Raw genomic sequence first — 26511 nt, forward strand, 5'->3', positions numbered from 1 at the left:
CACACAACAAACACACCCATGCATGCACATTATACTATTCTCATCAACCAGCCCCCAGCCCTACACATCCTTATAGGACAAGACAGGCTTATGGATGACTCCAGGCCTGGACTGCAGCAGTGGAAAACATCAGAGAGAAAGCAATGAAAACTGTGTCAAAATAGGAGAATAACAGACAGACGAAAAGGAGAGAGAGAGAGAGAGAGAGAGAGAGAGAGAGAGAGAGAGAGAGAGAGAGAGAGAGAGAGAGAGAGAGAGAGAGAGAGAGAGAGAGAGAGAGAGAGAGAGAGAGAGAGAGAGAGAGAGAGAGAGAGAGAGAGAGAGAGAGAGAGAGAGAGAGAGAGAGAGAGAGAGAGAGAGAGAGAGAGAGAGAAGAGAAGAGTCCCTAAGTAAGCTTGTCCTGGGCCTCTGTTCACAAACACAAACAGACCCCACACAGCCCCAGGACAACAACAACAACAACAACAACAACACAATTAGACCCAACCCAAATCATGAGAAAACAAAAAGAGAATTACTTGACACATTGGAAAGAACAAACAAAAAAACAGAGCAAACTAGAATGCTATTTGGCCCTAAACAGAGAGTACACAGTGGCAGAATACCTGACCACTGTGACTGACCCAAACTTAAGGAAGCTTTGACTATGTACAGACTCAGTGACCATAGCCTTGCTATTGAGAAAGGCCGCCGTAGGCAGACCTGGCTCTCAAGAGAAGACAGGCTATGTGCACACTGCCCACTAAATGAGGTGGAAACTGAGCTGCACTTCCTACCTCCTGCCAAATGTATGACCATATTAGAGACACATATTTCCTCAGATTACAGCGGATCCACAAAGAATTCGAAAACAAACCCAATTTTGATAAACTCCCTTATCTACTGGGTGAAAAACCACAGTGTGCCATCACAGCTGCAAGATTTGTGACCTGTTGCCACAAGAAAAGGGCAACAAGCGAAGAACAAACACATTGTAAATACAACCCATATTTTATGTTTATTTATTTTCCCATTTGTACTTTAACTATTTGCACATGTTACAACACTGTATATATACAAATATGACATTTGAAATGTCTTTATTCTTTTGAAACTCTGAGTGTAATGTTTACTGTTAATATTTATTGTTTATTTCACTTTTGTTTACTATCACTTCCCTTGCTTTGGCAATGTTAACACACGTTTCCATGCCAATAAAGCCCTTAAATTGAATTGAATTGAATAGAGAGAGAGAGAGAGGAGAGAGGAGAGAGAGAGAGAGAGAGAGAGAGAGAGAGAGAGAGAGAGAGAGAGAGAGAGAGAGAGAGAGAGAGAGAGAGAGAGAGAGAGAGAGAGAGAGAGAGAGAGAGAGAGAGAGAGAGAGAGAGAGAGAGAGAGAGAGAGAGAGAGAGAGGGAGGGGGGGGGAGGGATTGCACCTCCACCTACAGAGCAAGGAGAGAGAGAGGGGGGAGACAGACAGGCATCAAGCAGGGCTTCTTCACGCTAAGCAGAGCGCAGACAATAGGGTTAGGGGGGCTTCACTTTCACTTACCTAACAGCACCGACACAATGGTCGCAATCAGCAGCCAGTTCCTCTTCAGCAAGCCTTTGAGGTCCCAGCCCCTGTGTTCTTTCGTCATGTCAACTGGTGGCAGTTTCCTTTAGCCCCCACAATAGATGGCACAATGGGAGTCGGACACAAAAGGATCCACGTATCGGGCGGCCAGCTGACAGATGTAAGCAGGCAGTAGAGGAGGCTAGTAGCTGTATACGCTGCGGCTATAACTACCAAACCAGAGGATGCAGTTCTCCTGGCTGGCTGTCAGTTGTTTCTGATGGAGAGGGAGAGAACCGCCTCCTGTGTGTGTCTCTGTGTGTGTGTGAGGCAGAAAGTGTGTGTGACAGAGAATGAGATAGAGGGAGATACATCACCAGGTTTTTATCCGTAGGGTTACCTCCAACCTACCACCATCCCACACACACATCCTGTCCCTCCCTCACAGACACACGAAGGCTCCATTCCCAGAATACACTGCCACCTACTGTGCCTTAGACACCTAAGCTTTACACCATCTAACACCAAAATGCATTCTACAAGAATATATAACACAAGACCCGTAGCTGAAAATAAATTACGAATTCACAGTTCTTTACAATTACTAAGTTCATTCTTTTAGGATAAAAATAAACATTCTGTATCTCACAAGTAGATATATACTGAAGAATGTTATGAAATGATAAGGACAGCAGAATGTTTAGAGATTGGTTATAATGTTCTCAACGTTCAATTAGAATGGTATTAAATTAAAATTACAGTTAATAGTGGATTTTATACAGAATTCTTAGATGTTCAATATATATTACATTTAATCATTCTGGAATAACTATATAAAATCTATTTTATAGAATCTATCAACAAAACTGATTTAAAAAACATATCATGCATATATGAATATCCTCCCCATATCACCCCATGTAAACCTGGGTGCTAGTCTGTCCACTGTGGGGCTGTTGTGGAGAATGCCCTTTTCGACTGAATACGCTCCCCGTGGTACTACGGGAGGATCCGCTGCCTCCGATGCCTTCAGAGGAGTGACTTTCTGAGGAGGCGTTAGGCGACTGGCTGCCTGTGATCTTCACTTCAGTGGGGTTACTGATGGTCAGGACAGCGGAGGGAATGACTATCAGTGGTGGTCTGGACAGTGGATGGGCTTCCATGGGTCTGGACTGTGGAGGGGCTGTTTGCGGGGCTCTGCTCCCCCGCTGCGGTGTCCGTCAGGGACATCCTCTGGAGCATGATAACCTCCAGGGTCTCGTCTTGGGCGGAAGGTAGCCTAGGGGCTAAGAGCGTTGGGCCATTAACTGAAAGGTTGCTGGTTCGAATCCCGAGCCGACTAAGTGAAACATCTGTTGATGTTCCCTTGAGCAAGGCACTTATCCTAGTTTGCTCCAGGTGCGCCATACTACTATGGCTGACCCTGTAAAACAAGACATTTCACTGTGACAATAAAAATATACATATTAAAATTAATAATTGGACTTGATTACTAAATTATTGAAATGGAATTATTCTGACTGATACGTTATCCTATAAGTGGCAAAATCATTTCTAACTTGTTATGCATCACCTCAGAAATGATGTTAGGGGTCAACTCAGAGATATTACAGTCCAATATGCAAAATTAGGATCTCTAGTTCTCAGATACTTTCTTACGGCAACAACTTTGGACGCAAAGGACAGAAAATGTCACCCCAGGCTTGTATTCAATAGGGCACGCAATGGAACAGAAAACGAAAATGTGTATTTCTTATGTCCGGGTAGTCGATCCATGTTTCAGTCTGTTTTCTTCTGTTTGGTGATTAATGAACCCATGCCTATTGAACAACATCATCTTGAGGGCTCTGGCTCTGGTGGTCGCATCATCTCCAATTCCTCCCCCGCCACCAACTGATACATCCTCTGCAGTTCCTTCTTAGACAGCTTCTGTACTTCTATACTATCCCCACTCCCATGACCTCCATGCACGTGTCGCAATGATCTCTGCAAGAGGCAAAAATACAATAGAAAGCAGGACAATTGTAAAACGGGGTTAACGTAGAGACATTTTAAGGGGAAAACACCATAACAAAAAGGCTTGTGATAGATAGGATTGCGGAACTGGGCGGAGAGCTTCAAATTCACACCGTATTTAGTTGACGCTTTGGATAACAGCATGGATATTGGATAACAGATTGGATATTGGATAACAGAGTGGATATTGGATAACAGCATGGATATTGGAAAACAGCATGGATATTGGATGACAGAGTGGATGACGACACAAGCCCTTGAAATCAGACTAGCGGGACAAGCTGGTAAAGAAACAACTGTCGAAGTGCACCATTTGATAAAAGGGCACAATCTCAAAGTGTAACCCAACCCCTTAAATTTATGGCGGATTTTGCTGATAGCTGCTTTACTGAGGAAAGTTTTTACTTGATATGTGGTTGTTTTATATACCTTAGATGAATGCACTGACTAAGTCGCTCTGGATAACAGTGTCTGCCAAATGACAAAAATGTCAAATGTAAGACCATCCTATTCATGCAACCAAGTGCGAAAGAGATTGAGACTCACAGGAGACACTCCACATCGATCAGGACGGTGGCGTAACGAAGTGGTGGGTCCACTGCAGCCAGCACCAGCTGGGTAGTCACAGCACCTGCAGCGGGGATCCCTGCTGCTCCGATACTGGGTGCTGCAGTTGTGACGCTACAGTGAACACACAGACGGTCAAAGGCAGAACCTCTGCCAGTGCTCCTCCTGTTCCTCCTTGCACAAAGGCGGAGGTAGCAGTCCTGCTGCTGGGTTGTTGCCCTCCTACGGCCTCCTCCACGTCTCCTGATGTACTGGCCTGTCTCCTGGTAGCGCCTCCATGCTCTGGACACTACGCTGACAGACACAGCAAACCTTCTTGCCACAGCTCGCATTGATGTGCCATCCTGGATGAGCTGCACTACCTGAGCCACTTGTGTGGGTTGTAGACTCCGTCTCATGCTACCACTAGAGTGAAAGCACCGCCAGCATTCAAAAGTGACCAAAACATCAGCCAGGAAGCATAGGAACTGAGAAGTGGTCTGTGGTCACCACCTGCAAAACCAGTCCTTTATTGGGGGGTGTCTTGCTAATTGCCTATAATTTCCACCTGTTGTATATTCCATTTGCACAACAGCATGTGAAATGTATTGTCAATCAGTGTTGCTTCCTAAGTGGACAGTTTGATTTCACAGAAGTGTGATTGACTTGGAGTTACATTGTGTTGTTTAAGTGTTCCCTTTTTTGAGCAGTATATTTGACACATCTCAGGAGGAATTTTGTCCCACTCCTCTTTGCAGATCTTCTCCAAGTCATTAAGGTTTCAAGCCTGACGTTTGGCAACTCGAACCTTCAGCTCCCTCTACAGATTTTCTATGGGATTAAGGTCTGGAGACTGGCTAGGCCACTCCAGGACCTTAATGTGCTTCTTCTTGAGCCACTCCTTTGTTGCCTTGGCCATGTGTTTTGGGTCATTGTCATGCTGGAATACCCATCCACAACCCATTTTCAATGCCCTGGCTGAGTGAAGGAGGTTCTCACCCAAGATTTGACGGTACATGGCCCCGTCCATCGTCCCTTTGATGCGGTGAAGTTGTCCTGTCCCCTGAGTTGATGCCAAAGAGCTCGATTTTGGTCTCATCTGACCACAACACTTTCACCCAGTTCTCCTCTGAATCATTCAGATGTTCATTGGCAAACTTCAGACGGGCCTGTATATGTGCTTTCTTGAGCAGGGGGACCTTGCGGGCACTGCAGGATTTCAGTCCTTCACGGTGTAGTGTGTTACCAATTGTTTTCTTGGTGACTATGGTCCCAGCTGCCTTGAGATCATTGACAAGATCCTCCCGTGTCGTTCTGGGCTGATTCCTCACCGTTCTCATGATCATTGCAACTCCACGAGGTGAGATCTTGCATGGAGCCCCAAGCCGAGGGAGATTGAAAGTTATTTTGTGTTTCTTCCATTTGCGAATAATCGCACCAACTGTTGTCACCTTCTCACCAAGTTGCTTGGCGATGGTCTTGTAGCCCATTCCAGCCTTGTGTAGTTCTACAATCTTGTCCCTGACATCCTTGGAGAGCTCTTTGGTCTTGACCATGGTGGAGAGTTTGGAATCTGATTGATTGATTGCTGCTGTGGACAGGTGTCTTTTATACAGGTAACAAGCTGAGATTAGGAGCACTCCCTTTAAGAGTGTGCTCCAAATCTCAGCTTGTTACCTGTATAAAAGACACCTGGGAGCCAGAAATCTTTCTGATTGAGAGGGGGTCAAATACTTATTTCCCTCATTAAAATGCAAATCAATTTATAATATTTTTGACATGCGTTTCTCTGGATTTTTTTGTTGTTATTCTGTCTCTCACTGTTCAAATAAACCTACCATTAAAATTATAGACTGATCATTTCTTTGTCAGTGGGCAAACGTACAAAATAAGCAGGGGATCAAATACTTTTTTCCCTCACTGTATATCCCTGAGGGGCAATTCAACACATCACAAATACAGACAATTTTAAGATCTAATGCCTCAGGAGCAAGAACACTTGTTTTCTCACATACATATGATACAATTTTTATGAAATTATTTAAAAGTCCATTAATTCTTATCCGATGGTGACTAACTGGTCCAGGTCAAGATGGATGTCATTGAGCTGGGCAATGAAAATTGCGTCCACGTCTTCATTCAGGGCCGTGCCTTCTATGATGATGGTGGCGCCCATGGGTAGCATGAAGCGGGTGGTCCTCCTGTCCATCATATTGAACCACTCACAACATCAGAACGTCACAGGCAACGTGGCAGAGCTGAGGGACAGATCATTTTCAATATCATTGTCGGTAACACATAACTTTGATGAATAGCCATTAGCCTATTAATAAACTATTTATGAAAGCATGCCATGTATAAATATGAATTACAATTCATAAGCATTTAAAACTTTTCCATAATGCATAAAATATGGGAGGGTTGTCAAACTTTGTATTTTGCTTTGTAGAGGGTAGTGCGTTTTTTCCCCTGGTTTGCATTCGGTGCGTTTTTTCCCGGGCCGGAACCCAGCACCGCTTTTCGGGACCATACCCCTCCCAGTCGACCATGTACTGGAGAAGCCCTCCACAACGCCGTGAGTCCAACAGGCTGTGGACGGAGTACGCCGGGGCCCCCTCGACGTCCAAGGGAGGGGGAGGTGCGTCGTGGGGTCCAGCACTAGCCAAGGGACCAGCTGCCACCGGCCTGAGGAGAGATACATGAAATGAAGGTGAGATACGGTAATTGACGGGGAGCTGTAAATCTGTACGTCACCTCATTGACTCTCCTCAAGACTTTGAACGGCCCCACAAACCGCGGGCTTAGCTTCCGGCAAGGCAGGCGGAGGGGCAGGTCCTTCATAGAAAGCCAGACCCTGTCACCGGGGTGAAAGACCGGGGCCACACTGTGGTGACGATCGGCCTGCGCCTTCTGCCGGAGGACAACGCAATGGAGACGGTTGTGTGCTGTGTTCCATACCTCCTCGGCACGCCGGAACCAATCGTCCACCGCAGGAGCCTCGATCTAACTCCAGTGCCAGGGTGCCAGGGCCGGCTGATAGCCTAGAACACACTGAAAGGGTGTGAAGTTAGTGGAGGAGTGACGGAGGGAGTTTTGTGCGTATTCTGACCAAGGCAGAAACGCAGCCCACTCCCCCGGCCGGTCCTGACAGTAACTACGTAGGTACCTACCAGTTCCTGAGTTACCCTTTCCACCTGCCCATTAGATTGGGGACGGTACCCGGAGGTGAGGCTAACCGTGACCCCCAGTCGTTCCATGAAGGCCTTCCAGACACGGGAGGTGAACTGAGGACCACGATCAGACACGATGTCCTCCGGGATCCCGTAGTGCCGGAAGACGTGAGAGAAGAGAGCCCCTGCGGTCTGCAGGGCCGTAGGGAGGCCAGGCAGAGGAATCAAACGACAGGCTTTGGAAAACCGGTCCACAACGACCAGGATGGTGGTGTACCCCTCCGAGGGGGAAGGTCTGTGACAAAGTCTACGGATAGATGGGACCAGGGCCGTTGTGGAACCGGCAGCGGGTGGAGTTTGCCATAGGGGAGGTGTCTAGGTGTCTTGCTCTGTGCGCAGGTAGAATAGGAAGAGACGTAAACCTGGACGTCCCGGGCCAAGGTGGGCCACCAGTACTTGGCGGAGAGACAGTCGATAGTACAGGCTATACCCGGGTGTCCCGAACCAGGTGCTGTGTGTGCCCAGTCGAGGAGACGGTACCGCACATCAGAGGGCACGTAGATACCTTAACGTTCTTTGATCCTGGCCGGTAGGAGAGGGTAAAGTCAAACCTTGCGAAGAATAGGGCCCACCTGGCCTGACGCGGGTTCAGCCTCTTTGCTGTTCGAATGAACTCCAAGTTCCGATGGTACGTCCAGACAAGGAATGGGTGTTTAGCACCCTCCAGTCAGTGCCGCCATGCTTTCAGCGCCTACTTGACAGCCAACAACTCACGATCCCCACGTCGTAATTCCGCTCCGCGGGAGACAGTTTCCGTAAGTAGAAGGCGCATGGATGGAGTTTGGAGTTTAGGAGGTGATCCAGTGCGTTGAGAGAAAACAGCCCCTACTCCAACCTCGGAGGCGTCCACCTCCACGATGAAGGGCAGAGACGGATAAGGGTGAGCCAGAACAGGTGCGTTAGTAAAACGTTCATTGAGTGCACAGAAGGCTTCGTTGGCCTCCCCTGTCAAGGACCTCCCACTGTGCTGAAACCCCTAATGAAGCGCCTGAAATAGTTGGAAAAACCAAGGAAGCGCTGCACCGCCTTATGTTGGATGGAACAGGCCACGACCATACTGCACTGACCCTCTGCTCTTCCATCTCCACTCCCGCGGTGGATATCCGTGGGAGACAGCCTGCTGAAAGAAAAGGCACTTCTCCACCTTGGCGTACAGGTGATGCCCTATCAGCCTCTCCAAAACAGACCTGACATGAGACATGTTGCTTGCATGTAGTGGAGTACACCAAGATGTCGTCTATGTACACCACTACACAGCGACCCAACATGTCTCTAAACACCTCGTTAATGAAGGATTGAAACACAGAGGGTGCATTTGTCAGGCCGTAGGGCATTACCCTGTATTCGTAGTGCCCGGTACTGGTGCTGAAGGCGGTCTTCCATTCATCCCCCTCTCTGATGCGCACCAGGTTGTAGGCACTGCGTACATCCAATTTAGTAAAGTACTTAGCACCGTGCATCTGTTTGAGCACAGTGGGTATGAGAGGCAGGGGATAACTGAATTTAACAGTAGCCTTATTCAGTGTCCGGTAATCAATACAGGGGCGGAGACCTCCGTCCTTCTTCTTCACAACAAATAAGCTGGAGGAGGCCGGAGAGGTGGACGGATGGATGAATCCTTGGGCCAGCGCCTCCTGGATGTAGACCTCCATGGCTTCGGTCTCTGCATGTGAGAGAGAGTAGATGTGCCCCCACGGGAGGGTAGAACCAGGCAGTAGGTCGATAGTGCAGTCCCATGGGCGATGAGGCAGGCACGTGGCACAAGTCTTCGAAAAGGCCACCTGTAGGTCCCAGTATTCCTCCGGGATAGGGACGTGGACAGCCTGGTCCGGACTTTTCATGGAGGTGGCACAGATTGACACAGAGAGACACCTCCCCTTACACTCCTGCGACCAACCCAACAACCTCCTCTCTGTCCACGATATACTGGGGTTATGCAACTGTAGCCAGGGGAAACCTAAAACTATGGGGTGTGCAGGAGAGTCTAACATGAGGAAAGTGATGTGTTCATGGTGGTTGTGATTAACTGTGAGGGAAATGGGAATCGTGATCTGGCGCACCAGTCCTGTTCCTAGGGGACGGATGTCTAGGGCATGGACTGGGACAGGGGGTTGTAAAGGGATTAGAGGAATGCGTAATGATAAGGCCACTGACCAGTCTAGGAAATTGCCTGCAGCACCTGAGTCCACTAGGGCAGGACTCAGTGGGGGACCAGGATAGTCAGGGAAGGTGACAGGGAGGAGGATGGGCTGGGAGGACAGAGAGGAGCAAGGCACGTCCATGCCTACCTGGGAAGGTGCAGGAGTGCTCCTTGGCCTGTCACTTCTTCGCCTGGTTCTCCTTCTGGGACAGGTGTTCCTGTAGTAGGAGCAGAGACCCTATTGACGGCAGCATTGATGTTACGCAGGGGGAAGGTGCGTCGTGCCCACCTCCATAGGCTCAGTCTCGCAGGAGGTTCCTGGGAGAGACCCGAACACCCAGGATGGGCGACGACGGGCATGCAGGAGATTATTCAGGCGGATGGCCATGGCAATGAGCTAGTCCAGCATGAGGTCCTCATCACGACAGGCCAGCTTGGTCTGGACGTCCGCCTGTAGGCCGCTGCAGAAAACCGTCAACAGGACCTGTTCGTTCCAGCCAGTGGACGCAGCCACCGTCCGGAAATCCAGAGCATACGCAGACGCTGTCCTGGACCCCTGGCGTAGACGGAGGAGACACTCACCTCCCTCTCGGCCCTCTGTTGGGTGGTCGAAGACGGCACGGAAGAGTTGGGTGAAGCGCTTATTTGACTACACTTCTGGACCGTCCCTCTCCCAGATGGCGTGCGCCCACTCCAGAGCCCGGCCTGTCAGCACTGAGATCACCAAGACCACCTTGTCCCTCTCGGAGGCCGTCCCGGCATGACGGGCAAGGTGGAGGTCACACTGTAGGAGAAACCCCCTACAGTGAGCTGGGGTGCCGTCAAACCGCTTCGGGAGGGGCAGGTGGACGTTGCTGATCAGAAGGGGTGGCTGGAACGACCGCGGGGAGCTGGGAAGGTGGTGGTGTAGCCTGCAGTTGGCGTATGGCCCGGACCACCTTGTCCATGGCAGTTCCGAGGCACTCCAGGCACGAGTCGTGGTGGCAGAGCTTCGCTCCTACAGCGGAGAGGTTGGGATGTCCTGCTGCTTCCTGTTTTCTTGGGTCGGTCATTCTGTCACTGGTGTAGAGATAAGTAGGCAGGAGGCAGTCGCAGGTTTTGAACTACTGAAATTATTTAAGCACCATAGATCAAAGCGGGACGAAACCCAAACACTGTTGTGCTCAAAATATATCTTCATAAACAAAAACGCACAGGGCGAACCCAAAGTGCAAAATATAAAGTTCTCAGGAAATAGTAGGAGAGATTCCTCTCAGGAAAACAAGTAACATTTACAATGACCGACAAAGACAAATGGCAGAGGGAGTATATATACAGTGATAGAGTGGGGATTGGAACCAGGTGTGTGTAATGATGACGAGATAAGTCCGGGTTGATGAGTGAAGGGCGTTTGCCAGCAGTAGGTTTGGCAGCAGCTAGAAGGCCGGCGATGCCGGACGCCTGAGCTGGACAGGAGGGGGAGCCAAAGCGAAGACTGGTGTGACTATTATCAATGTGTTTTGGTACTTCCCTTATGTACTAGGCTTTTCCGCATTCTAACTTTTACTATACCACAGGTCAATATTGTCTACTAGTCTAACCTGCCCTCTATCCACAATTCGTAGTGACAATAGTGGTAGGTTGATCATTTGTCCAGATCTGCAGAACTAACAACCATACCACACATAAAAGCATTCAAAAGCTGCATGAATGTTCACTATGAATCCACAAGAACAAATATGAATAGCTGATAGGCAGCGGAGAGGCCAGGTGCATTATTGCGCATGAAAGAACAGTTTAGACATGAGACATGCAGCTCCCCTATTGATCTTGTTTAGGGACAATACAATTATCCTACCTAGAGTAGCCTATAACACCACAATGCAATTAATAATTGCATTATTGTTTTTAAGCTAGTACAAAATTCTACTATAGGCTGCAGTAAAAATGTCATTTGAATAACGGCGCAAAAGCCATGTGATTTGAATGTTTCATTCCATTTGGATCAACTGTGGGTCTACTCTCGACAGTTTATAAATTCTAGAAAGGTACAGTAGCAGGCCAGTCTGGCTGTATTTTTACTTCTGATACTGAGATGCGCTGTCCGTTGCAGATCATCATTCTCCCAAGCCGTCCTATAAAAAATGTGGCCACATGTGCTCCCAGTTATTCAGGAGAGTTTAACCCGCGCACCTAGAACCTAACGCTTCAATATAGCCCAAATATTTATCATTTACATTAAAAAATGTATACTATTTTATATGTGGCAGAAACACAACCAGTCACGTTTTGATCTTATTAGGCTACTTCAAAAGTCTCCTGTAGACATGCGCATGTTTGTCCAAAATATAATTCCAGCGACCTCAAAATGGCTTGACATTAACCAGGTTTCCATCCAACCTTTTTATGCGTATAACTTTGCGAGTAATGTTGGATACAAAATGTCACGATATCATGGGAAAGCATGCAATTTATTAGGCTACAGGTTCAATAAGTTCTGATGAACTTCAGAGGGTTGTGAAAGTGCAAGGCGATGAGCTTGATGCTCCTTTCAATAAATATTGAGGGTCTTATTCAGATGACATGATGATCTATGCTTGGCTGCCGTTTGACAAATACAAATTATCTCGCACTTTTGTCCATAAAAATCTCATCATGTAGTATGCTGTACCCCCACCGAATCTGCGAGTTGTTGGTTAGAGTGCACGTGCCAATACCAGAGTGGGCACATTATCTATAGCCTACCTGCACAACATTTCTTGTGACAAAACCATCAGTAGGCCTAGCATTGAAAATGAGATGGAAACCCATTTAACTTGTATTTTTTATTCGGTACATGGTAATTTAACCGCAAAAGTAATTTTTATATGCACTATGTATTTTATGCACAGACTTTTATCCGCAACAAGTCAATATGATGGAAACACATCTCTGTTGGGAAAATGTCCATAAAACATAGAGAGATATAGCCAGACGCATGTTTATAAACACAAAAAAAGAAAACAGGTTGCCAGTCAGGCTGCGACTCGCAATACAATGTTTTAACACCAAGAACACGTCGCTCTACAACGCGCAACAGTCCGGAGAGCACCGCAGGTAGTCAGCACATTCGACAGCAGCAACCAAGCAGAGATTCATCAAAACCATGAATCGCAGCACATGAAACGCTCATTTGGCAGACAAATAGGCCTACGTTCAAAGATAAAGTAGACACGGCGGTCTACAACTATAAAACTGGCACAGCGTAAGCAACACATGCGTTTTTGTCGGGCCATCTCTTTCGCAGTGTTCTCTATCTTGTCATAGGCCTCATCTCTGCGCATCTGTCTGATCTCAGCCATGCAGGTGTCAATTAGATCCACGGCAGTGTTTAGGCCTACATCTATCTAATCCTTTTGCATATAATATAGTTAGAAAGGTTAGGTCTTCTTTAGTAAACTGTTCCAAAACGTAAATGTAAACTCAAATGCACACATTTTTTAGAACAGGTCATCGACTTCAGAGGCCGACTTTGGTATAGGCTAGTATGGTTATGGTGCTTTATTCGGCGTAGGGCTTCAAGGATCGCGGGCAGGCTATGTGTTACCGATTCTGTGGCCTGTTACCAGGAGACCCACATTGTATCCAATAGGCTCTTCATCGTGAGAGCGGCTCTCTCCAGCTGCATGTTTTCCTGTTCCTCCTCAAGTAGGCCTATTTTAAACCTTGGAAGACTAGAAGTCAAAAAGCAGTACAGCGTCTCCAATGTACCAAAAAAAAAGCATGTGTTTGATGTATTTGATACCGTTCCACTGATTCCGCTCCTGCCATTACCACGAGCCCGTCCTCCCCAATTAAGGTGCCACCAACCTCCTGTGCTAGCTAGCTAGACATGACCTGACCTCGTTGAGCTCGTGCAACAGAGTAGGCTACACGTCAATCAAATATGACAGGCCCGGGTAATTACTTTATTGAAAAAAAATGAATGATGAACATTGAATGGGCTTGGCTTAATTTTTGAATAATGTTCATGTTGTTTTGGTACTGTATGAAGTAGGCTATAAGTAACATACCAAAATAAATAAATAAATACAATAATCTTGAAGACTCTGGTCCTGGTCCCGCCCCCACCAGCGGCACAGCTGCAAGTCCCAGTGACAGACACAGCTGTACATTGCTTTATGAAATAAGCAACACCAGCTCTGACCAATTCCAGGATTTAATGAAATCATGTAATATATATATATATATATATATATAATTGATATACAGTGGGGAGAACAAGTATTTGATACACTACCGATTTTGCAGGTTTTCCTACTTACAAAGCATGTAGAGGTCTGTAATTTTTATCATAGGTACACTTCAACTGTGAGAGACGGAATCTAAAACAAAAATCCAGAAAATCACATTGTATGATTTTTAAGTAATTCATTTGCATTTTATTGCTTGACATAAGTATTTGATACATCAGAAAAGCAGAACTTAATATTTGGTACAGAAACCTTTGTTTGCAATTACAGAGATCATACGTTTCCTGTAGGTCTTGACCAGGTTTGCACACACTGCAGTAGGGATTTTGGCCCACTCCTCCATACAGACCTTCTCCAGATCCTTCAGGTTTCGGGGCTGTCGCTGGGCAATACGGACTTTCAGCTCCCTCCAAAGATTTTCTATTGGGTTCCAGTCTGGAGACTGGCTAGGCCACTCCAGGACCTTGAGATGCTTCTTACGGAGCCACTCCTTAGTTGCCCTGGCTGTGTGTTTCAGGTCATTGTCATGCTGGAAGAACAAGCCACGACCCATCTTCAATGCTCTTACTGAGGGAAGGAGGTTGTTGGCCAAGATCTCGCGATACATGGCCCCATCCATCCTCCCCTCAATACGGTGCAGTCGTCCTGTCCCCTTTGCAGAAAAGAATCCCCAAAGAATTATGTTTCCACCTCCATGCTTCACGGTTGGGATGGTGTTCTTGGGGTTGTACTCATCCTTCTTCTTCCTCCAAACACGGCGAGTGGAGTTTAGACCAAAAAGCTCTATTTTTGTCTCATCAGACCACATGACCTTCTCCCATTCCTTCTCTGGATCATCCAGATGGTCATTGGCAAACTTCAGACGGGCCTGGACATGCGCTGGCTTGAGCAGGGGGACCTTGCGTGCGCTGCAGGATTTTAATCCATGACGGCGTAGTGTGTTACTAATGGTTTTCTTTGAGACTGTGGTCCCAGCTCTCTTCAGGTCATTGACCAGGTCCTGCCGTGTAGTTCTGGGTTGATCCCTCACCTTCCTCATGATCATTGATGCCCCACGAGGTGAGATCTTGCATGGAGCCCCAGACCGAGGGTGATTGACCGTCATCTTGAACTTCTTCCATTTTCGAATAATTGCGCCAACAGTTGTTGCCTTCTCACCAAGCTGCTTGCCTATTGTCCTGTAGCCCATCCCAGCCTTGTGCAGGTCTACAATTTTATCCCTGATGTCCTTACACAGCTCTCTGGTCTTGGCCATTGTGGAGAGGTTGGAGTCTGTTTGATTGAGTGTGTGGACAGGTGTCTTTTATACAGGTAACGAATTCAAACAGGTGCAGTTAATACAGGTAATGAGTGGAGAACAGGAGGGCTTCTTAAAGAAAAACTAACAGGTCTGTGAGAGCCGGAATTCTTACTGGTTGGTAGGTGATCAAATACTTATGTCGTGCAATAAAATGCAAATTAATTACTTAAAAATCATACAATGTGATTTTCTGGATTTTTGTTTTAGATTCCGTCTCTCACAGTTGAAGTGTACCTATGATAAAAATGACAGACCTCTACATGCTTTGTAAGTAGGAAAACCTGCAAAATCGGCAGTGTATCAAATACTTGTTCTCCCCACTGTATATGTACACTACCAGTCAAAAGTTTGGACAAACCTACTCATTCAAGGGTTTTTCTTTATTTGTACTATGTTTTACTTTGTAGAATAATAGTGAAGACATCAAAACTATGAAATAACACATAGAATAGCCACCCTTCGCCTTGATGACAGCTTTGCACATTCTTGGCATTCTCTCAACCAGCTTCATGAGGTAGTTACCTGGAATGCATTTCAATTAATAGGTGTGCCTTCTTAAAAGTTAATTTGTGGAATTTCTTTCCTTCTTAATGCGTTCGAGCCAATCAGTTGTGTTGTGACAAGGTAGGGGGGTATACAGAAGATAGCCCTATTTGGTAAAATACCAAGTCCATATTATGGCAAGAACAGCTCAAATAAGCAAAGAGAAACAACAGTCCATCATTACTTTAAGACATGAAGGTCAGTCAATATGGAAAATGTCAAGAACTTTGAAAGTTTCTTCAAGTGCAGTTGCAAAAACCATCAAGCGCTATTATGAAACTGGCTTTCATGAGGACCACCACAGGAATGGAAGACCCATAGTTACCTCTGCTGCAGAGGATAAATTCATTAGAGTTACCAGCCTCAGAAACTGCAGCCCTAATAAATGCTTAAATCCGAACTAGTTCTCTAGCAAATAAGTAAGATTGTCTCACCCCATGTTCAAGAATGGCCTTTTTCCCTTTATTTAGATTACAACCTCTCACTTTCAGTTATTTGAAAAGGAAATAATCTCCCAAAATATCACTATTTCTAAACAAGCCATTAAAAGTTGGTTGCAATTTCAATTTAATCCTCCAGAAACGACAGAACAAATAATGCAACACATATTGTGGTTAAACTCAAATATACTAATTGATTAAAAAAACGTTATATTTTGAAAAAATGTTTTAAAAAGGTGTAATCTTCGTAAATGATATCATAGGTAGGACTGGTGGAGTTATGTAGCACATGCAGCTAACAAAAACATATGGAAATGTCTGCTCTACCCGAAATTACAACCAAATAATTGCAGCATTACCTCAAAAATGGAAGAGGAAAGTGGAAGGGGGAAAAAGTAAGGAACTTGTCTGTCGGCCCTGCATTAAAGAACATAATTGGTTAAAGAAAATTGTGATAAATAAAAAAGTATACCAGTTTCATTTAAGGACCGAAGGATTGACAGCCGTCCCATATAGATTGCAAAATAGTTGGGAAGAGATTTTTGACGTACCAATTCCATGGCATAGTGTTTATGAACTGATAAGCAAAACGATGCCGGATTCAAAACTTAGAATTTTTCAATTTAAATTATTATACAAAATTCTTGCTACCAATAGAATGTTATTTATATGGGAGATACAATCTTCCCAGCTATGCAGATTACACTAGGGATCCTGGTTCGAATCCGGCGACCGGGAGACCCATGTGGCGGCGCCCAATTGGCCGGGATGTAGCTCAGTTGGTAGAGGGGTTGTGGGTTCGATTCCCACGGGGGGCCAGAAAAATAAAAAATAAATAATGTATGCACTCACTTAACTGTAAGTAGCTCTGGATAAGAGCTTCTGCTAAATGTAGCTTGTTTTTGGACACATGTCCAGGAATGGCTGAAGGATTGCAATATTTACCTGGAGCTAACCCTGCAGATAGCACTACTGGGTGATCTGAAAAGTCATAGTCAATCGATCAATAATATAATAATACTTTTAGCAAAAACGTTTATTTTCAATTTACAATCTGTAGAAACAATGAGAATAGAAGGTTTCAGAACTTGTGTGAAACATCACAGTACAGTTGAAAAATATACAGTATGGCAAATAGAAATCCAATATGGATGGTGTTAAGAGATAGATGGGAGGTGTTGAATGGAGTTGAAGGATGGGACTAATAACAACTAACAACAACTAATAACAACAAGATAACTAATGTAAAGCATACTGTGTCCATAATAAGTATATAGGTTAAAGGTTGAGAGCTTTTGTGAAAGAGCACAGTTAGAAAGATATGGCACATAGAAGCAAACCGGTGGACATCATGAAAATGATCGGAGAGGTTGAGGAGTAAAAACAAACAAAATAGAATTATTGTAAAATTGACTGTGTCCATAAAATGTATATACAGTCGTGGTCAAAAGTATTGGTCTTCACAGAGTTTGCTGCTTCAGTGTTATGACATATTTTTGTCAGATGTTACTATGATATACAGAAGTATAATTACAAGCATTCCATAAGTGTCAAAGGCTTTTATTGACAATTACATTAAGTTTATGCAAAGAGTCAATATTTGCAGTGTTGACCCTTCTTTTTCAAGACCTCTGCAATCCGCCCTGGCATGCTGTCAATTAACTTCTGGGCCACATCCTGACTGATGGCAGCCCATTCTTGCATAATCAATGCTTGGAGTTTGTCAGAATTTGTGGGTTTTTGTTTGTCCACCCGCCTCTTGAGGATTGACCACAAGTTCTCAATGGGATTAAGGTCTGGGGAGTTTCCTGGCCATGGACCCAAAATGTCGATGTTTTGTTCCCCGAGCCACTTAGTCATCACTTTTGCCTTATGGCAAGGTGTTCCATCATGCTGGAAAAGGCATTGGTCGTCACCAAACTGTTCTTGGATGGTTGGGAGAAGTTGCTCTCTGAGAATGTGTTGGTACAATTCTTTATTCATGGCTGTGTTCTTAGGCATAATTGTGAGTGAGCCCACTCCCATGGCTGAGAAGCAACCCCACACATGAATGGTCTCAGGATGCTTTACAGTTGGCATGACACAGGACTGATGGTAGCGCTCACCTTGTGTTTTCCTGATGCCCCAAACAATCGGAAAGGGGATTCATCAGAGAAAATCACTTTACCCCAGTCCTCAGCAGTCCAATCCCTGTACCTTTTGCAGAATATCAGTCTGTCCCTGATGTTTTTCCTGGAGAGAAGTTGCTTCCTCTCTGCCCTTCTTGACACCAGGCCATCCTCCAAAAGTCTTCGCCTCACTGTGCGTGCAGATGCACTCACACCTGCCTGCTGCCATTCCTGAGCAAGCTCTGCACTGGTGGTGCCCCGATCCTGCAGCTGAATCCATTTTAGGAGACGGTCCTGGCGCTTGCTGGACTTTCTTGGGCGCCCTGATGCCTTCTTCACAACAATTGAACCTCTCTCGAAGTTCTTGATGATCCGATAAATGGTTGATTTAGGTGCAATCTTACTAGCAGCAATATCCTTGCCTGTGAAGCCCTTTTTGTGCAAAGCAATGATGACGGCACGTGTTTCCTTGTAGGTAACCATGGTTAACAGAGGAAGAACAATGATTTCAAGCACCACCTCCTTTTACAGCTTCCAGTCTGTTATTCTAACTCAATCAGCATGACAGAGTGATCTCCAGCCTTGTCCTCGTCAACACGCTCACCTGTGTTAACGAGAGAATCACTGACATGACGGCAGCTGGTCCTTTTGTGGCAGGGCTGAAATGCAGTGGAAATGTTTTTGGGGGATTCAGTTCATTTTCATGGCAAAGAGGGACTTTGCAATTAATTGCAATTCATCTGATCACTCTTCATGACATTCTGGAATATATACAAATTGCCATCATCAAAACTGAGGCAGCAGCCTTTGTGAAAATTAGTATTTGTGTCATTGTCAATACTTTTGACCACGACTGTAGTATGTATAAGCTGGAAGTAGAGGCCTAAGCGTTGTTGTTCACAAGTTTACTACAATTAGGGAAGGGTTGGTGGGGTTGGAAAGTAATGAAGGGAAATATATTTATTTAAAGGATATGTATATATATATGTATATGTATTTATATGTACAGTTGAAGTCGGAAGTTTACATACACTTAGGTTGGAGTCATTAAAACTTGTTTTTCAACCACTCCACAAATTTCTTGTTAACAAACTATAGTTTTGCCAAGTCGGTTAGGACATCTACTTTGTGCATGACACAAGTAATTTTTCCAACAACTGTTTACAGACAGATTATTTCACTTATAATTCACTGTATCACAATTCCAGTGGGTCAGAAGTTTACATACACTAAGTTGACTGTGCCTTTAAACAGCTTGGAAAATTCCAGAAACAGGTACAAAAGTATCTATATCCACAGTAAAACGAGTCCTATATCGACATAACCTGAAAGGCCGCTCAGCAAGGAAGAAGCCACTGCTCCAAAACTGCCATAAAAAAGCCAGACTACGGTTTGCAACTGCACATGGGACAAAGATCATACTTTTTGGAGAAATGTCCTCTGGTCTGATGAAACAAAAATAGAACTGTTTGGCCATGATGACCATCGTTATATTTGGAGGAAAAAGGGGATGGCTTGCAAGCCGAAGAACACCATCCTAACTGTGAAGCACGGGGTGGCAGCATCATGCTGTGACAAGATCACATATGTCTCTTTTTTTATTTGTGGGAATACTTGGGAACATAATTCCTAAATGAAACTAATTTTTAGTTAAATTCCTGGTGATTTTACAGTATTTTTTGACCAAAAAATTAAATATTAAAATAATTAAAATCACTCACTGGCTGGTTTTGGCCCACGGGCCGCCGATTGCCGACCGCTGACATATTTTTAACGCCCTCTGGGCCACCATAATTGTTTTTCACTGGTCATTCAGTACCGTATCCATTGCACACCGTTCTGTTGTACTGAACGCAACCCAGCTCTCACGTGTGGGTGGGAACTGGAACATCTGTGTAGAGGTGAATTACAGGTTTAAGGTAGTATTTCCGTAAGCTTACATTTTTTTAAATTATTAAAACAGAAATGAAATAGTTAATAATTTACTGTATGAATACAGTAGTCAGGGACGGGTCAGGTTGGCTATTTTCAGTGTTGGGGAAGCTACTCAGAAAATATAGTTTACCAATCTACCAATGGCCCGTGGGCCAAAACCAGCCAGTGAGTGATTTTAATTCTTTTAATATTTAATTTTTTTGTCAAAACATACTGTAAAATCACCAGGAATGTAACAAAAAATTAGTTTAATTTAGGAATTCTGTTCCCAAGTATTCCAACAAATAAAAAAAGAGACATATGTGATCTTGTCTCAATGTAATCAAGGTATGAAATTATTGTTATTTTCAAATACGATCTATTATTGGGCTTAGTCGTCAATTTGCAGTGTACAAATTATTATAATTATGTTCCGCCCCCGACTATACCCTCCGACAAAAATCTAGTTGGCTGCCCCTGCCATTGGTAATTCAAAGGACAGCGGCACATTCTAATTTCTATCAATTATATTTCTATGGTCCCATCCATCCCTCCCAACACAGATACTAGTCCAATGAAAATAGTGCCTTAGTCTTCCAGTAAAGTAGCAAGCAGACCAAACCATGTAGCTACAATTTTGTTTGTACAATTTTGTTTGTTTACCTATAACAATTCTGTTTGTATGACTTAATTGTTATGAATAGTGGATGTCACTTAAAATTTTGACATTTTTAATAACACTTTAGGGCGTGGCACGAGCAAACGACACAGACTTTGGCCAATGATCGTTGAAAACGAGATCTTATGTGCAAGCCAAGAGCCAATCAACCGCCAGCAATAGGCTGCGATTCACTGTGCATGGAATCTGTAGCTACTGCATGTGCGAGCGAGTAGTAGGAAGTGCGTGTCTAGTAGAGTTGAAGCAGAACTCTGTGGTTGAAGTAGCGAACATTGGCGTCGATGTGGATCAATATTACTAGTGGATAAATTACACAACCATACCATAGTTGTGAGGTGGGGGTTGTACGATAGGCTGCATCTGGGAGGGAGTTCTAGTGCTGTGGCTTGCTGGAATTGCCGGGAACGACACGGCGTGGGTTAGCTAAAGTGGGCCTTGCCTGGGTATATGATTGACCAGCTACCTAGCGACTTCAAATAATATAAAAGCAAGTGTTATTAACCAACACTAGTTAACAACTTGCATTTTTCGCTGTGAATAGCAATTTGACAGCCTCCTGGGCGCATCCTGATTCGAAACTGCTTGGAGTATCACGCGCACTAGCTACAGTAGCTAAATGGGTGAGTAATCAACACTAACGTTATCTGATTCATAACGTAATTCAGTTGTCATTTAACGTAAAGATAAAATAGACAGACGTCGACATAGTAGCCCACAAATGCCATGCCAGGGTAGGGTATCGTAATTAGCCAAGCTAACGTTAACTAGCAGAAACGCTTCCTTTGGGAGCAGCAAACTAGAAGACCGCACTCTGTGGCTCTAGCGTTTGATTCATAGGAGTAGGTGGGATGAACATAGAGGAAGCAGGCAGTTAGCGGTTCACATGCCCATCGTAGCCTATACTTGTCAGACCGAGAATCGCGTTATGTAACACGGGCATTGCTAGACAGCTAACCTGCATTTTTGACAGCCATAAGCTGCTGCTGTAATTTTTGGGGACGAGCTGCGTTTGTTTCAGCTCGAGCCTCGTTGTAATGTATGGCATTTTTTGCATTGATTCCTCAACTATGGATTATTTAGCTAACCACAACTTCTACTACCACATGCACTGCATACATGTTATGACAGCCATACTACTTGTTTACTAACATCAGTGTACTTAACTGTCTTCAGCGCAGAGATGTATGTCATCCATCTCACACTGTTACGCAATAGGCTTACACACACACACACACACACAGTTTTGTATTGCTGTCCTTGTGGGGACCAAAGAATTGATTCCCATTCTAAATCAAAATTTTCCTAACCTTAACTCTAATACTATACCTAACTCCTAACCGTAACCTTAATTCTAATTGTAACCCTAACCCTAAACCTAATCACAAAGCCTAAAATATAATTTTTCCTCATGTGGACTGGCATAATGTCCCCACTTGTCTGAATTTTCCTTGTTTTACTATCCTTGTGAGGACTTCTGGTACCCACAAGGATAGTTAAAGAAAAACACACACCCACAAACACAGACAGACACTAATCAAGCTGTTCATGGCCACTTTTAGTAATTGTGTGCCTGACATTTAGTAAGAAATGCATTGACTGAGGATGCTCTCCCTTGGAGTAATGTAGTTACTCCCATTTTAACCAGAATCAATTATTTCTAGAGACTTGTATTGGAACGTTGAGGAGGATGCACTGTGCTCTTTTCACATCAGGATTTTTGAGTATTCCAGAATTCTAGGGTATATATTGAACCTCCATTGCTGTACAAAATGCAAGCATACGGTACTAGCCTCCAGATCATGTTACGTGATTCAGCAGAAAGGAGGTCAGATGAAGACATCCATCCACTGTATCTCTATAGGACAGGGTGCTCCATCCAAGCAGTAAATTCATTGCATTTATCAGGGTCGTTCCACCAAATGAGTACCTTTAGTATCCCTTTGATATTTTAAGTAAAATTGTGCACTAATATTAAAGCCTGTTATATTAAAAAGTGCCCTTTACTATAGACCACATGGAACATAAAATAAATCTGACTTGCCAAAATTCTGCATTTTGGCATGTCCCTCTGTGCACCCTCTGACTTCTAGGAAGATTTAACCATCATTGTAAAACTCTTGTTATTTTGTTGCTATGACAGTCATTTCTGAAGATTATGTTTTTTGTGATTCATCTAATCATACGAAATGTTCCTCATTTTCCTGTTATGTGAACTGAACTCTCATTTTAATATGGTGAAACTATTCCTTAACTATTTTTTTCAAAATAAACATTGAACATGTAATAGGCTAATCATAGTGTAAAAACAGATGAGCTGGTTCTACACTTTTTGGACATTTTCTGGTGTTTTGTGGTGGAAAACTGAGCAGGTCGATCATGACATATCAACCCTGTAACCCATAGATAGACGGGCTAAAAATGTTTTAAAGCGATGCTGCAAGATTCTGGTATCTAAGCAGTTTTTCTACTTACCCACAGTTAAATGAACTTGTGGATACCATTTGTCTCTGCTTGCAGTTTGAAGGAAGTTAGAGGTAGTTTCGCAAATGGAAGTCTACAGGTACAGTAGCATGCGCTAACTTCCTTCATACTGCGCACAGAAATATAAACATCCATGGTTTCCACGAGTTCATCCGACTCTGGGTAAGTAGAAAAACAGCTTAATTGCCAGAGTCTCGCAGTATCCCTTTAACATATTTTTTTTGGTGAAGTTTGCATTCAATTGCCCCTTCCTGTTGCACACAGCAAGCCTCCATTCCCCCTGTCAAAATAGGGTTTAAGGCTAATTTAGAGGCCCAATGCAGCCGTTTTTATCTCAATATCAAATAATTTCTGGGTAACAATTAAGTACCTAACTGATTGTTTTCGAGTAAAATGGTCAAAAAGAAACATGCATATCTTCTTAGCAAAGCGCAATTTCTCAAGCAATAATCTTTCTAGGACTGTCTGGGAGTGGTCTAAGTGGGGAGGGGAAAACTGAAAACTAGCTGTTATTGGCAGAGATGTTTGGAACTATTAACTAATTAATCGCCTGGTGATGTCACCAGGAATGCTAAAACTCCATCCCACCAAAACAGGTTTACATTTCAGGCAGTCTTTTCAAGCAGCTCTTACACTAAAAGGGCATCATTGTCACAATTTCACAGTATTATTCAACCACATAGTGTGGAAATGTACACTGCTCAAAAAAATAAAGGGAACACTTAAACAACACAATGTAACTCCAAGTCAATCACACTTCTGTGAAATCAAACTGTCCACTTAGGAAGCAACACTGATTGACAATACATTTCACATGCTGTTGTGCAAATGGAATAGACAACAGGTGGAAATTATAGGCAATTAGCAAGACACCCCCAATAAAGGACTGGTTTTGCAGGTGGTGACCACAGACCACTTCTCAGTTCCTATGCTTCCTGGCTGATGTTTTGGTCACTTTTGAATGCTGGCGGTGTTTTCACTCTAGTGGTATCGTGAGACGGAGTCTAAAACCCACACAAGTGGCTCAGGTAGTGCAGCTCATCCAGGATGGCACATCAATGTGAGCTGTGGCAAGAAGGTTTGCTGTGTCTGTCAGCGTAGTGTCCAGAGCATGGAGGCACTACCAGGAGACAGGCCAGTACATCAGGAGACGTGGAGGAGGCCGTAGGAGGGCAACAACCCAGCAGCAGGACTGCTACCTCCGCCTTTGTGCAAGGAGGAGCAGGAGGAGCACTGGCAGAGCCCTGCAAAATGACCTCCAGCAGGCCACAAATGTGCATGTGTCTGCTCAAACGGTCAGAAACAGACTCCATGAGGGTGGTATGAGGGCCCGACGTCCACAGGTGGGGGTTGTGCTTACAGCCCAACACCGTGCAGGACGTTTGGCATTTGCCAGAGAACACCAAGATTGGCAAATTCGCCACTGGCGCCCTGTGCTCTTCACAGATGAAAGCAGGTTCACACTGAGCACATGACAGACGTGACATAGTCTGGAGACGCCGTGGAGAACGTTCTGCTGCCTGCAACATCCTCCAGCATGACCGGTTTGGCGGTGGGTCAGTCATGGTGTGGGGTGGCATTTCTTTGGTGATGAAATCGCCGACCCTGTTACGGTCAACCCTGTTTCTTTGTTTGGCATGTAATAGATACTTACTATAGTCATTTTCTTTATTTAACCTCCTGAGATGGGAAAACAACAGCATGTTTTTTATTAAGTTGAACATGCTCTTTATAACAGAATGTTGATGAAATTACACTACCCAAAAGGTACTCATTTGGTGGAATGACCCATCAATCCTTTGATTTAAGAAGATGAGTAGAATCGTCAATAGGCTATCTTGACTCCTTGGAACAGAAAGCTAGGCCTATTGCTTATGGAGGATTGACTGGCCCTGTCATGTCTTTATGCAAACATTGCCTGTTATGTGTTTATGACATGTTTTGTGTTATGAGAACACCTCACTCAGGCCTCATTGACCAAAGGGAGGGACACTGACATATACCATCTGAATGGCAAGAAAAATCCTTTATTGAATGGAGGCCAGCCTGAAAAAATAAAACACGTCTCGTTTGACTGGTTTTAAAATGTCATACGATTTAATCCTAATCCTCACTGCACACAGGAGAACATCTGCGGGAGGGGGAACGTCAGGGTCTTTGCTTTCTCTCTCTCTCCCTCTCTCTGTGTGTCACCGCACCCCCTCTTGGCCCCGGGCAGCCCAGAATCCCATTATCTGAGCACTGTAACAGCTCCAGACGCCAAAATCTCTAAATAATTATTAGAGTTGGCCCAGCATACCAGGTGTACTGTCTAGACACAGAGAATGTCCATTACAATAAGGACCCATCACAAAGTACCGTCTGTGAACTCATATCCATATTGTATTGACATGTTGGTGTTTACCCAGTGAGTATGTTGATGCAGTCGTAATGGTCTGATAGCCGCTGTCTAGAGCTGGGATAATAAACCGAAATGTTTTAACGCCAACCACTTATCGTGGACATTTTGCTGTTATCGTTCATTATGATAAATAACCTATAGGGCCGTACTAGAGAAATGTGAAGTTTGAAATTAAATAAGTTTGCTAATATGGGTGATTGTTATGAACTTAACGTTCAATTTAGCGTTATCGAGAGAAATCAATAAATATTTTCGTGAAATAGATTTTTTTCCATATCGCCCAGCTGTACCTCTGCCACGTGTCAGCTGTGCCCACGGTTGTGGAGCTCCTCAGGGATAAGTTCTACATCCGCTCATGTCTTGATTTATACTGGGGCTCACCGCTGTATGACCACTGGACTGTCTAGAGCCACCATTTGAGAGGGAGGGAGGCGGAACGGCGGAGGTGATGATGCTGCACAGAGCTGTGTGCATCCCTATTAGTGTGAGGAGCCAAAAGGCTTTGGTTTAAGTCAGCTTGTCTATCTGCCTTCATGTCTGTCCATCAAGGTTTTTTTTCTGCATAGAAAAGTATTGAAAAGCCACCTAAATGTTTTTTAAGTAAAAAAATAAAGTGGAAAAACGTTTTCAGTAGAAACTTAAAACAGCTAAAAACAGATGTTTTTAAATAAGATCATTTTTGAGAACTAACAATCATCAAAATAAAAGCTAGACAGTCAGGAAAAATCTAAAATTACGAAAAAGATGCATGCATTCATGCATTTTTGTCATGTCATGGGTCTCCCATTGATTTTTTTAATTACTTAAAAATCATACAATGTGATTTTCTGGATTTTTGTTTTAGATTCCGTCTCTCACAGTTGAAGTGTACCTATGATAAAAATTACAGACCTCTACATGCTTTGTAAGTAGGAAAACCTGCAAAATCGGCAGTGTATCAAATACTTGTTCTCCCCACTGTATATAT

General features: G+C 44.3%; 2 protein-coding genes across 2 annotated transcripts in view; one reads left to right on the plus strand and one right to left on the minus strand.

The window, feature by feature from the left end:
* The window catches only part of LOC311132594 (excitatory amino acid transporter 3-like), a gene marked incomplete at both ends in the record, with an annotated part of 10672 nt that extends 9052 nt beyond the window's left edge, over positions 1-1620 (minus strand). The window contains one exon of the mRNA XM_084165847.1: positions 1533-1620. Within this exon, the coding sequence (XP_084021973.1) occupies positions 1533-1620 (88 nt within the window). The remainder of the gene's footprint in view (positions 1-1532) is intronic.
* Positions 1621-20856: 19236 nt separating this feature from the next.
* LOC311132000 (rap1 GTPase-GDP dissociation stimulator 1-like) overlaps positions 20857-26511 on the plus strand; it is a 59590-nt gene continuing 53935 nt past the window's right edge. The window contains exon 1 of the mRNA XM_084165163.1: positions 20857-21282. Within this exon, the coding sequence (XP_084021289.1) occupies positions 21279-21282 (4 nt within the window). The 5' untranslated portion in view covers positions 20857-21278. The remainder of the gene's footprint in view (positions 21283-26511) is intronic.

Source organism: Coregonus lavaretus (genome assembly GCF_964263955.1).
Source record: "Coregonus lavaretus genome assembly, chromosome: 7".
In the NCBI taxonomy this organism is placed as follows: Eukaryota; Metazoa; Chordata; class Actinopteri; order Salmoniformes; family Salmonidae; genus Coregonus; species Coregonus lavaretus.